Source organism: Bos indicus x Bos taurus, chromosome 12, assembly GCF_003369695.1.
Source record: "Bos indicus x Bos taurus breed Angus x Brahman F1 hybrid chromosome 12, Bos_hybrid_MaternalHap_v2.0, whole genome shotgun sequence".
NCBI lineage: Eukaryota > Metazoa > Chordata > Mammalia > Artiodactyla > Bovidae > Bos > Bos indicus x Bos taurus.
Window position 1 is genome coordinate 83,556,152 of NC_040087.1, and position 13,955 is coordinate 83,570,106.

Here is a 13,955-nt window from a genome sequence, read left to right on the forward strand (position 1 = left end):
TGTCATACAGGTTTTCAATTTTTTATTACCATAGAAATTCACCATCATTAAAATCTCAAAGTACACTTTCACCATAATAAGCGCTTAATATGTAGTTCCTTGATGAATAAATGGATTTCTCAGCTGTATTGCCTCCTGTGTTATCTGCCCAAAAATCTAGGATCCAAAGGAAAATTATGTACTTCTAGTTTTCTCTTTCTGCTTGGACAATGGGTATCGGTGAAAAAGCCTCTGCTTGGGACTTTGGGGATGCATGGACTTTGGGGTTCAGTTCCCTGTGTTCCCTGCCCTCTCAGGCAGGTGGCAGCTCTGAAGTCCTCTGGGTGGTCTGACTCAAGTAACAGGAGGGACGGAATGGCAAGATGGCGAGTCCTTCCTTCTCAGCCCTGTTCATCAGGGTTAGGTGTTCATCAGGGTTAAGTGGTCATCAGGGTTAAGTCGCTCTGTTACGGCCATCTGCTGGTGCACACCCTGCCTGAAGCTTCTCTCTGACTTCCTTGAGACTAACAACTCTGACGTATCAGCTCAAGTTTGGGGAAAGGGGTTGCGATTCAACTGTTTGAGGTAGCCAGATTAAGGTGTTTCTCCACTAGTTCCTTTTGGTGGCTTGAATAATGCAGAATAAAATAGAATCCTTGCCAATCCATCTGTTTCAACAATAAGAGTACACAGTGGTGCAGAGTGGAGAGGGCAGGGACTGCACAAAAGCATGTGCATCATCATTTCCGTCTGCATCTGATCAAAATTATCTGTGTGCTCAGTCGCTCAGTCATTCATATCCAACTCTTTGTGACCCCATGGACTGTAGCCTGTTGGGCTCCTCTGTCCATGGGATTTCCCAGGCATGAATACTGGATTGGGTTGCCGTTCCCTTCTCCAGGGTATATTTGTAACCCAGGGATCCAACCCAAGTCTCCTGCATTGCAGGTGGATTCTTTATTGCTGAGCCACAGGGAAACCTCTGAATTATTCCTGTAATGAATGTTAGATTCTAACCTTGCCATTCCTGCTGCATGTATGAGTTGGTGTTCTACTGTATGGAAGAGCTTCTTCTCCCATGTATCAGGGATTCATTCGTTTACTGATATAAGTATGAAGCCATGGGTTCCTAGCTGCAACTTCACAGCATAAAAACATCACTTGACCAGGTGATCTAATTACCTGCATCAGCAGCGGGACCCAGGTGTCATACCTAATGTGACTGCCTGTGTCCTTGGCCTGCCAAAAATTTCATTGGAAGAACCTAATGCAAGAAGGTCTTAAGGAAAAATACAGATGAACTGTTTCAGCTGGAAGCACGCTAAAGAGAAAGGGGAATACAATAAACTGGGAGACTCCATATTCCATTCTGAGTCAGAGGGTGATGGCGATCAAGGATGTCATCAGTGAAATTAATGAAGCTCAGATATGGTTGGTGCTGTATAGGATAGAGTTTTTGTGATGTCAGATGTTCTGATTTTGATAACACATTTGAAATAATGTCCCTATTTTTTGAAGTATATACCAAAACAGAAAGCTATTGAAATGTAGCATATTAAAAAGCAGAGACATCACTTGGCTGACAAAGGTCCAAATAGTCAAAGCTATGGTTTTTCCAGTAGTCATGTATCGATGTGAGAGTTGGACTATAAAAAAAAGGACTGAGTGTCACAGAACCGATGTTTTCGAACTGTGGTGTTGGAGAAGACTCTTGAGAGTCCCTTGGACAGCAAGGAGATCAAATCAGTCCATCCTAAAGGAAATGAACCCTGAATACTCATTGGAAGGACTGATGCTGAAGCTGAAACTCCCAATACTTTGGCCACCTAATGCGAAGAGCCAACTCACTGGAAAAGATCTTGATGCTGGGAAAGATTCAAGGCAGGAGGAGAAGGGGGCAACAGAGGATGAGATGGTTGGATGGCATCGCCGATTCAATGGACATGAGTTTGAGCAAACTCTGGGAGATGGTGAAGGACACGGAAGCCTGACACGCTGCAGTCCCTGGGGTCGTAAAGAGTTGGACGTGACTTACAATTGAACAACAGCCACATAAATATCTCAGAGTAAAGCAACATGATGCTATACTCACTTTGAAGAGATTAGGAAAAATGAAAGAGACAAAGAGAAAGCAAAAATAGGGGAAAGTAAACTTACTGGTGAATTTGACTAAAGGGTAAAGTATTCCTTTCCCGGGATTGCCATAATAAAGTTCTACAAGCAGGGTAGCTTGAAGCAACTAGCTTCTCACAGTTCTGGAGCCTAGAAGTCCAGCCTCAAGGTGTTGGTGGGGCCGTGCTCCTTCTGACACCTCTGAAGGGCGTCCTCTGTGTCTCTCTCCGCTCCTGGTGGCCCCAGCTACCTGCTGGCTTGTGGCAGCCGTCATTGCAGTCTCTGCCTCCTCCTCACGTGGCTGTCTCCCCTCTGTCTTCGTCCCCAGTGCCACTCTTCCTGTTAGGACGCCTGTCATTTACTTTACCCCAGAATCCTTATGGCATCGTAGCGATTCTCGTCAGCAGCGGTCCTGTTTCCACGTAACGGTCGCCTTCACTGGTACCAGAGGTTCGGGCATCAGCATTTCCTTAGGGGCCATGCAATTCAACCCATAAGAGACACACCGTGGTTCCTGGCACTGCGCTTGCAACTTTGAGCTAACTTGTAGTTATATCAAAACCAAAAGTTACCAAAGTATTTTCATATAAAAAGTGGTATTCGTTGATTAAAAGTCCATCAGGTACCCGTCTTTCAAATTTCAATATTAATATGCTCGAGAATTATTATTAAATGAAACATGGACAAGTTTCTATTCACTGACAGTAAATTGTTACATAAACTAATAAAACATTTACTTGCAGAAATGTGCATTTATTCGTTCGTATGTTATCTGACATGCAGGAAAGAAGATTCCTATTTGAGGAGAATGGGAGATTTGGATTCTATTTCGATACTCCCGGAGCAGAGTTTAGGACAAAGTGGGGCTTCCAGTTTGAATTACGAGAGAGGAGATGTATTCAGGACTCCCAGTAGGAACTATCCAATCCTCAACTACAAAAGCATTTGAGTACTTTGCTTTGCATAATACAACATTCATTTCCCTGATGAAACCAATCACAGTGTGATTGATTTTCTTGACGCCCAATGGAAGGACTTGCCTCAGAGTTCTGCTCTGCAAGTCATCAGCAGCTCCGTTCCAGGGGGACCCATTAGGAGCCACCAGCGCACATGAACCCTGAGTTCATCAGACTAAAGAATGACAATCAGCCAGGAATCTTGCCAGTGGGGTTTTTATATACATGTGCACAATTTCAGAATTCTGAGTCTAGAAGTACTGCCTTTTCAGGGTGTCCCTTGGCTGCATGTTTTACTACACAGGATCAGGCTTTCTGGGGACCTTGGCTAAGACCAGACAGTTGCACGGTGGGGACAGAGCCACCCCTGGTGGGATGTCTCACCCGTGTCCAGTGACAAAGGAAGGGAGGGAGGGAGAGAAGGAGGGAAATAAAAAGGAAGGAGAGATGGGGAGAGGGAGGGATGAAAGAGTCTCCTGCAATTGTCACCTATCTAGAAACAGTGAAGGCTGGAAACTTAAGTATGCGTAGAGTGATTTTGTAATTGTATGTATCGACTCTTAAAAACGCATGTCAGAAAATTTAGTTAAAAGTAACTTTCCCTGCAATCATAATCCTTTGCCTCAATTTGTAGTAACTAAGTTCAGTGTTTGGTTGCTTATTTTCCTTTTTTTCCGGTAAATAGTTTTTAGGATCTCATATGCGCCAGGCACTGTTGGGAACATAAAGAGAACCTAGCTGTGGTCTGTGATTAGGGAAGTTCCCGCCCCCCTGGGAAGGTCTGTGCGTGGGACGACACCTGGTTTTTCAGCAGCATAGACCAGTGATTAGCGGGTGGAAATTTCAGTGAATGAACCCAAATGAAACATTCAGCACCACCTTTCGTTTTCAGACTTTCTCTGAAAAAGCCTCATTAGTCCTTAAGAAAGCATTCTCCCCCAGTGCCCTGCCTTCAGGGCTACCTCGATGCTGTACTATTTATTTTTGCTGTTACTGATAATATGTGACCCTTAATTATATTCGCTGTCATCTGCCACCCAGATGTCTGACATGGATAAGATTCTACCTGAAACATTTATGCATTGGGGAAAAAATAACTTCATTACCTCCTACCTGTTAGAACTGAATTAAGTAAGGGCGCCCTGTGGTTCTGTGTCTTAATTGATTCTTTAACCAGTGAAGCCAGGATAAATATGCAAAACCTTATTTGCCTGGTTGGAGACTAAGAGAAAAAAAAATCATTAGCAAATCTACTTCAGACTACTGCCTCAAGTAACCTCCTTTCAAACTCTGACTATGAAAGAAAATGAAAGGCACCGAGAAGATAATTTGACGTCTTTAGACCCTTAAAATGAAGTTTTCCTTAGGTAAGGGAAAATCGGAAATATCTAACGTGTTCTATTCAAATAAGGGAGTCTCTTTTTATGGCTATAGAAATGTGGTTCACTCTGGACGGTCAGGTGAACAGTACAGCTTACATGGAGGGAAAACATGAAGATTTGGAATGTTCTACCACTTTGACCTACTTTTTACTATAATTAGAGCAGTCTTTTCGAAAACCTGTGCAGACTTGCTAAGGCTTAGGGAAGCACTATATAGCTACACACACATTCAAACAAGGTGAGATCTCAGAACACTGGAGTGAGTCGCCATGCCTTCCTCCAGGGGATCTTCCTGACCCAGGGATCGAACCTGCAGTTCTTAGGCCTCCTGCACTGGCAGACAGGTTCTTTACCACTAGCGCCACCTGGGAAAACCACTGCTATATGGCTATTTAATATATAAATGTGTGTGTGTGCTCAGTCACTTAGTCGTGTCTGACTCTTTGCTACCCCATGGACTGTAGCCCACCAGGCTCCTATGTCCATGGGTTTCTCCAGGCAAGAATACTGGAGTGGGTTGCCATTTCCTCCTCCAGGGCATCTTCCCAACCCAGGGACTGAACCCAGAGCTCTTAGGTCTCCTGTGTTGGCAGGCTGACTCTTTACCACTGTGCCACCTGGGAAGCCCCTAATATTATAAATATACAAACTATTTAATATAAAAGGCTATTCCTTTTCATGTAAAGCCATGGGTTTGGATATTATATGAACCATATTAACTATATTCACAGTGCCATACACACTTGTATTCAGGAAGAAGAACAGGGTGAAGCGTTCGCTTTCTTGGCCTGAGTTTAGTGACAGGCTTTTGGGAGGAGACGCATGGGAAGTCTTGCCTGGTAAATTTTACGGAGCTCATTAAGGAAGGTAGAGACAGGGTAACAATTGCTGTGACTACTTGTTTATTAATAAGGATGAAAGCGCATCCATCATTGTGTTTGTGCTGGGGGAGGGGGAGCGTCAAGCAGGTGGGTTCAGAGGTGCCTGAGGGAGAGAGCCTGTGAAGCTGAAAGATGTCTGATAGTCGTATCCGATGTACTTCATCCATTAACATCTCCGGATGATGCTTTTTTGTCAGAAAGCAGTTCTGGAAAGAGGAGAAGGCAATGGCACCCCACTCCAGTACTCTTGCCTGGAAAATCCCATGGACGGAGGAGCCTGGTGGGCTGCAGTCCATGGGGTCACTAAGAGTCCTACATGACTGAGCGACTTCACTTTCACTTTTCACTTTCATGCATTGGGGAAGGAAATGGCAACCCACTCCAGTGTTCTTGCCTGGAGAATCCCAGGGACGGTGGTGCCTGGTGGGCTGCTGTCTCTGGGGTTGCACAGAGTCGGACACGACTGAAGCGACTTAGCAGCAGCAGCAGCAGCAGCAGTTTCTGGAAAGAGAAAAACCAGCCGGAAGCCATGAGCTCAGTCTTTATTAAAGGGACTGAACTGTGACTGTGCTGGACTTGCCTGTGGCTTAGATGGTAAGGAATCTGCCTGCAATGCAGGAGACTCGGGTTCAAACGCTGGGTGGGGAAGATCCCCTGGAGAAGGGAATGGCCACACACTCCAGTATTCTTGGCTGAAAGAATTCCATGGACAGAGGAGCCCAGCGGGCTACAGTCTGTGGGATCAGGCTTCATTAAAGCAATGGTAACATGAGGACAGCTCTGCAGTGAGTTTCTGCGGAGAGCAAGGAGCATAAGGATTTAACAGGATAGTCTGGGGAAGCTTGGAGTTCACACGGGACGTCAGAATCCGAAGGCAGGGCCACTGTGTCGTGCTAGGACAGCCAGGCTGCTCTAGTGCAGCGGGCACAGAGGTGTGCCTGGCTCAGCAGCCAGGGATTGGCTATTTGGGGATTTTCAGGGGGGTTGTGGAGGCGGGGCTTCCCAGGTGGCGCTAGTGGTAAAGAACCCACCTGCCAATGCAGGAGACATAAGAGAAGCGGGTTCGATCTCTGGGTTGGGAACATCCCCTGGAGGAGGAAATGGCAACCTGCTCCAGTGTTCTTGCCTGGAAGAATCCCATGGACAGAGGAGCCTGGTGGGCTACAGCCCATGGGGTCGCAAAGAGTCGGACAAGACTGAGCGTCTTACAGCACAGCATCGGGGGTAGGGGTGGGGACGAGTACTTGGGGCTGGGCTCTTGATCCTCTCAAGGGTCAGTTGAACCTTTTGGTCCATCAGAGTTGATCACAAAACATCTACCATAATTTGTCTTCAAAAAATAACTCCAGTTTCCTATGTGATCCTGCCAGCTGTATTTAATGGGCACTTTCCTGGGTCGGTTTCCTAAATAGGCTAGAAATGCAAGTTTTGGTCTGCTTTCTGTATTAACAGTTGTTGATGTGTATTTGCTCAGTCATGTCCGACTCTCTTCTACCCCATGGACTGTAGCCCGCCAGGCTCCTCTGTCCATGGGATTCTCTGGCAAGAACACTAGGGTGGATTGCCGTTTCCTTCTCCAGGGGATCTTCCCAACTCAGGGATGGAACCCGAGTCCCTGCATTGGCAGGCAGATTCCTTACCACTGAGCCACCTGGGAAGCCCTTATGCTGACCATGTACATGTTCATTTTTCTTTTCCGCTTGTAGGCTGGAGCCAACGTCCTTCTCCAGGACGTCAATGGAAACATCCCACTGGATTATGCCACGGAAGGCACTGACTCGAGCTCCATCCTGCTGACCTACCTGGATGAAAATGGTAGGCTGATATTGCAAAAAGCCACGGAACAGTAGATGAAGAGAGAGGATGGTAGGATTCTTAGTGCATATATTTCAGCCGTGCTTCCATGAGTTCAGACAGATGTCATTCCCCTTGATTGTGTGAAACGAGGCCTCGTTCTGGGCACTGTTTCGTAGTCAGGTTCATCAGTGCACGTTTGCAAGCCGGCAGAAATCTGGAGGCCAACCGTAAAGGGACATTTTAACAGGCCCCCAAAGTCCCTAATTAGTGGGACTGGGTTTGTAATTATAATCTCTTGTCTGCTGGGAGGGGAGGAGAAGTGAATGAGCACAACTGAATTTGGGGCTAATGAGCGTGAGGTCGCATGCAGTCTCTTCTCTTGGGAGAACACGTCCAGCCTCCTAAGCATCTCATGCAGGTGAGCAAGGGCTCAAGTCAAGGGCAGTCTGCCCAGCAACTCTGCATCCATTCCTGGGGACACTTGGAAGCTCAACCCTTGTCAGAAGAAAGCCACGGTCGGTCCCGGTGCCATCCTGAAAAGCTGAGGCTGGGGACCCAGATGTGTTCCCTGACAGAGAATGCTTAATTGCACAGCCCCAGCGTGTAATTTCATGAGTAAGTCCAGCCTTGGCCAAGGGGGAGGCATTCGGAACCCTGAGTTCCATGTGGTCTTAAACTGAGAAGTATGCCCTGTCTTTAGTTTTTTTTTTTTTCTTTCTGCGGTTCAGGTATAAATAACACCAAAGAAACTCCAATCCCTTCAAGTGTGATCTTTTGTCAGAGAAACGGTGTAGCGTGTCCGAGGGGCACGCCGTGCTGAGACTGTGCACTTCTCGCCTCCCAGAAAAGCCTGCACAGCTGCCTCTTTGTTCTCTGGGTCCCGCACCTCCTCCAGATCGCGCCTCTCAAAAGGTTTATTCTGAGGATGGCTTAGAATAATAATAATTAGTTCTTCGCAGCCATGGGTTCTTAAAAAAAATTGTCTCATTAATTCTGAAAGCAAGGTAAAGGATGTTATCTTCCCTGGAGACAGTGTGAGCTGAGCTGTGGGTCTGAAGGTCACCAAGTCACAAGTCACATCCCTGGGGTGACAGGCGGTAACGTGGAGTCACTCCCTGGTACCTGCTCCTTCCTGCAGAAGGGACCTTGAACTTTCTCACATCTTGTCAGCTGTGAGTTGTCGGAGTCAGACTCCACGGCTTCCAAAGGGAACAAGCTGAAAGCTATGCACATTCCACTGTTGGGAGGTCTATTATTTGGATCTTTGCAAAGCTTGGGGTGCCTCAGAGTGAAGAACAGGGCTGTCTGGGGCTGTCTTAATTAGCTGGGCCACTTTTGTAGCATGGGCTTCCCTCATAGCTCAGTTGGTAAAGAATCCACCTGTAATGCAGGAGACCCCAGTTCGATTCCTGGGTCGGGAAGATCTCCTGGAGAAGGGATAGGCTACCCACTCCAGTATTCTTGGGCTTCCCCTATGGCTCAACTGGTAAAGAATCTGCCTGCAACGTGGGAGACCTGGGTTCCATCCCTGGGTTGAGAAGATCCCCTGGAGAAGGGAAGGGCTACCCAGCCCAGTGTTCTGGCCTGGAGAATTCCATGGACCGCATAGTCCATGGGGTCACAAAGAGTCGTACACGACTGAGCGACTTTCACTTTCACTTTTCTAGCATAGTTTCCTGTTCTTCTCACTGATCTGTTTTCCTAATAGCTACAGTTGTAGCTCTTTCTGTTTGGAAACTAAAATTAAGTATCTTTATTTATAAAATAATTAGCTTTGCTTCTATGTTTTTCCAACTCACAAGAAGATTTTGTTCCACGAGAACACTGAGTATTTGCCGGAGCTGTATTGCTATCCCATATAAAGAAAAATAAGTGCATTCTTGGTTTTAAAAATGATTAAGGAAAAAAATATAAGGGAGATACTGACTGGATGGTTGGGAGAAAAATCCATCACGATGCTGGCTGTCACAGTCTGTTTGTGAAATGCATGTTTGCTGGAACAAATTCGATTTAATATCTCTTACATTTTTAATTCTGTTTTCCATTTGTTGCTGCCCCTGCCCTGGCCTCTGCCTTGCAGTCGTCTGCCCCTCCCTCGCCCCGCTCACAATCTGGTTCCATTTCTGCGCGCATCCCTTCTTATCTAGGTCCGCTGCCGTCGTTCCAGTAAATACTGTCTAATTCAATTTATTTCCTGAGCCCTCCCTTGTTGGTGCCCTTTCAGAGTGATCTGTTGTGACAGCATGGGCTGATACTGTTAGAAATCTCTCATATTCCAAGATGGGATTTTCATCATTCGGTGCACTGCGGTCTTCTCACTCGGCGGTGGCACACCCCGTTTCAAATCAGGGTGCTTATCTTGCTGTCCCGTCAGGACGCATGTGGCAGGAGGCAGGCCGGGTCGTGAGCAAGTTGATTACATGGAAAATCGCTGGTCACAAGTTCTAATTGTACTGTCACCACCGACATACGCTGTACACACGGGCACAGCAATTAACCTCAGCTCACTGCCTGAGCTTCCTGGGCTGGAAGACGGGATGGCTGAGGAGTTCTAATCGAGCATCTGATGCCTGTGACATCTCCGGTGTGCGGCAAAGCAGCTGGTGTTCAAGGAAAGCAAATTGATGATAAAATGAGCTGGCAGAGAAAGAAGCGCTGCTGGGGGGAGCTCGAGGTATCCAGGAAGGATGCTCACCATGGGCAAAATGCTGCTCTTGTTCGGTCGCCAAGTTGTATCAGACTCTTTTCGACCCCATGGACTGAAGCATGCCAGGCTTCTCTGTCCTCCACTCTCTCACAGTGTTTGCTGAAATTCATGTCCATTGAGTCGGTGATGTCATCCAACCATCTCATCCTCTGTCGTCCCCTTCTCCTCCTGCCTTGAATCTTTCCCAGAATCAGGGTCTTTTCCAATGAGTCGGCTCTTCACATCAGCTGGCCAGAGTGTTAGGAGTTTCAGCTTCAGCATCGGTCCTTCCAATGAGTATTCAGGCTTGATCTCCTTTAGGATGGACTGGTTGGATCTTCTTGCAGTCCAAGGGACTCTCAAGAGGCTTCTCCAGCACCACAGTTCAAAAGCATCAATTCTTCCGGGATCAGCCTTCCTTATAGTCCACCTCTCACATCTGTACGTGTCTACTGGAAAACATAGAGATGTGTTTTTTCAAGGCCCTGAAAAATAAAGCAAAACTTTTTTACTTTGCTCTACATATATCCTCACCTGTAGTGCTTTCTTCTTTCTTTCAAATGCATCATTTTAGAAGAAGGAGCTCACATTTATCTTCTGAGTTCCCTACCTTCTCCACTAAGCCCACCGACATTCAGCTTCTACCCCCACTGACCTGGAAACTCCCTACAGCGCCTGCCGCTGCCCTTGCTTCTCTGTCCAGCTGCCAATTTTCTGTTCAGTATTTCTTTACCTCCCCTCCCTGTGACATTCAGGGACCTTGCTCACACTCTGCTCTGAAGTCTCCCTTCTACGAATGTCCCATCATTTTTCTCCCTTCTCTTACTTTCCTTTGGATGTGCTGCTTATGCACCCAGAAGCCAAAATATTGGTTGTTCCCAAGGCTTTGTCTTCGAGCATCTTCTCTCCACACACTGTCTCCGGCTCATCTCTCCCTTTCCTCGAGTACTTAGCGCCCACCTGACCCCAGGGACATTCCTGAAGCTGAGAAGTCTTTCCAGACCTTGTACGTGCAGTTCTGTTACCTGTTCTGCGTCTTTGACTTGGATGTCAGATAAGTTGAGATAATCTGTCCGATGTGGACCTTCTTGTTGCCCTTTCGTACGCCCTCTGGGCTGCCTGCCTTTGCACCTAGGAATCTGACTACTTGACCATCACTTTTCTTCTCCTAAATCCCTCCCACTGAATTTGCACCAAATCTTACAGAGCCTTTTGCTAATCTTTCTCATATGTCTGGGTATGTCACCAGCCATGCTATCACTGCCTTGATTAAAATTCTGGTCTTTCTATATATTTTGGAACAGCCTTAGACACCAGTCTTCTTGCCTCCAGCCTTAGCCCTCCCTCTGCAGTTTTCACAGGACTTCCAGATTTGTCAGTCCACAGATGACCTTGGATACTCCTCCCGCATAGCAAAGTTCATTCAGAATGCTGTTCCTGCACCAGCCCCTTCAGAATCACCCAGTTTGGTGGTGACAGTGATCCCAGTTTGCTGAGGACAGTCCTGCAGCATACTTGTGGTCAGAGTTGGAGGAAAGGATTTGGTAGAGGTCTATGACACCTGTCTGGCATCCCTGGTTTATTTTTCTTTGCTACAACTCCTTTATTTGCCTGCTTAACCCTTTTTCTTTAAAGTCTTGGATCTCTTAGAAAGCTTACCATGAAGACAAAATCTGAAATTAGATGCAATTCTCGCAGCTTAAGGATTCCCACTGTGTAGTCATGGGATGGGTCATATCATAGCCTAATGATAAAATTATCTTTGAAAGCAGCAGAGAGTATCCCCAATACAGGATGGATAATAGAGAAAAGGAAAAGCTGAATTGTTGCAAAACAATATTACCTTAAGAGGGACAGTTAAGGAAAGTTAAGATAAAGTTCAGATTAACCTGAGGTGTTAATGTCTTTTCCGTTCCACACTAGCATTTATTGATATGATCAAATGTAATCAGGCAATAATAATTTGTATCACATGTAATAACTTGTGCAACTCAGGTAAATGATTTGTTTCTTATGTTCTTAATTAGACAAAAAAAATTACTAAACTCCAATCAAAATAATAAATCTGAGCAGATTGTTAGATTAATACACTTCAGTCGTGTCCAACTCTTTCAACCCCATGGACTATACAGTCCCTGGAATTCTCCAGACCAGAATACTGGAGTGGGTAGCCATTCCCTTCTCCAAGGAATCTTCCCAACCCAGAGATCAAACCCAGGTCTCCTATGTTGCAGGCAGATTCTTTACCAGCTGAGCCATAAGGAAAGCCTGCCAGAATCTTGTGTCTATGGGATTTTCCAGGCAAGAATACTGGAGTGAGTTGCCAGAGGATCTTTTAGACCTATGGATTGAACCTGCATCTCCTGCTTTGGCAGGTGGGTTCTTTACCACTAGCGCCAGCTAGGAAGCCAATCTAAGCAGACCAGGTATTAATTTTTTCAAAAAATTGTATGAAAGTTAAAAAGCGAGGATTGGCCAGTTCAGTTCAGTCACTCAGTCATGTCCAACTCTTTGCAACCCCATGGACTGCAGCACACCAGGCTTCCCTGTCCATCACCAACTCCTGGAGCTTGCTCAAACTCATGTCCATCAAGTCGGTGATGCCATCCAATCATCTCATCCTCTGTCGTCCTCTTCTCCTCCTGCCTTCAGTCTTTCCCAGCATCATGGTCTTTTCCAATGAGTCACTTCTTCAGATCAGGTGGTCAAAGTATTGGTGCTTCAGCTTCAGATTGGCCAGTTACCCACCACAAAATAATAGATTTCTTATGGGCTGTAGTCATCATGATTGGTTTTTTCCCAGGGGCATCTTAAGAAATTTGACCAAGAAATGAGGGAATTTCCATTCTATTGGTTTACCAAAAATACATCTGTGCTTTTTTTCCCTGAACACATTACAAAAATCTAAAAGTTATGTCTTACTTGGTATCATATTTGACTCAAAATCAAGTTTTAAAATAAAGGGATACAATGTCATATCTTTCCAGTCATATCTTTACAGCGGCGACCAGAAACAGATTGTTTCCCATAACATGTTGTAATGTGAATAAGTCAAAAGTGAGTGACAGCTAATTTCTGTTTTAATTTGTGTCTTTCATCTGAGCCCTATTCTTTTTTATCACTCAGCATTAATTGCATGTTTAAATAATTCTCTAGAAGATGCATACCATTTCAGTAAGCATGCGACATTTAAAAGTTAGCAAAGCCATAGAGTACTGTAACCATCAGGTTTTTTCTGCTACTTCAACATCCAAAATTGAACACTGACATCTGAGAAATAGTGTTTTCCAAATATAACTCCCATGTCAAATTCCAAAATCCTTGAAGGAAGAGGACAGACAGTGTTAGTTGGTTCTTAAGAAACTGCCAATGTGCCCATTGGGGAAATCTGTTAGTTCTTCTGAGATGACTTCTGATGACCAGGGAGCTGAGATATGGCTGCTGGTGGTTCTCGTTCCTGTTTCCACTAAACTGGGTTTACCTTAGATAGAGTGTTTGAAATGAGCTACGCTTTTCAAGTATTGCATTTGGCTTCATTTTGTTTGAGTTCTCCCTGCCTCCTTATTGTAAAGGAAAACATCCCTGTGTGAGTGGCAGGTGATGCTTGGACCAGAAGGCTGACTAATACTGAAACGACGGGCCCCTTTCATAGAGTGCTTCCTGCAAGCTCTGTTTTCTATGCTGTGTGTGTTTTGAGTCATTCTCATGCCAACTAGTGGAATAAACTGTCAGCCCCTTTGCAGATGAGGAAACTGAGGCAGCGGATAAGTTACCTGACCCTATCAGTACAACTAATAAGTGCAAGACACACCACTGAAGCTCTGGACCATCTCTGCTCTGGAGTTCGTCCAAGCTCAGGGAAGGAGGCTGCAGTGAGGCCGGCGTGGCGTGCTCACAGGGGACATGACCCCCAATGGGCACTATGCCAGCCTCTGCCAAGCAGCCGGGTCTTCCAAGTGTTACCACTAGCTTCATTCCTCTGGGATGTGTATTTTATCTGTGATGGAGGTTAGGGAAGGTGAGGCTAAGTCACTTTCCCAGAGTCCCACCCTGGGGAAGCCAGCCACAGTCCAGGGGAACCAGGAGGACCACACTATCGTTTTTGGTCGAGCCCGCTGCTGTATCGCCACATTTGCAGCAAGGATTCAATCAGATGAGAGAG

General features: G+C 45.9%; 1 protein-coding gene across 2 annotated transcripts in view; it reads left to right on the plus strand.

Annotated features, from left to right (window-relative positions):
- Positions 1-13,955, plus strand: part of MYO16 (myosin XVI) — a 519,236-nt gene that overhangs the window by 185,339 nt on the left and 319,942 nt on the right. For both annotated transcript variants that reach the window (XM_027557960.1, XM_027557959.1), the window contains exon 5: positions 7,017-7,125. In XM_027557960.1, the coding sequence (XP_027413761.1) occupies positions 7,017-7,125 (109 nt within the window). The remainder of the gene's footprint in view (positions 1-7,016; positions 7,126-13,955) is intronic.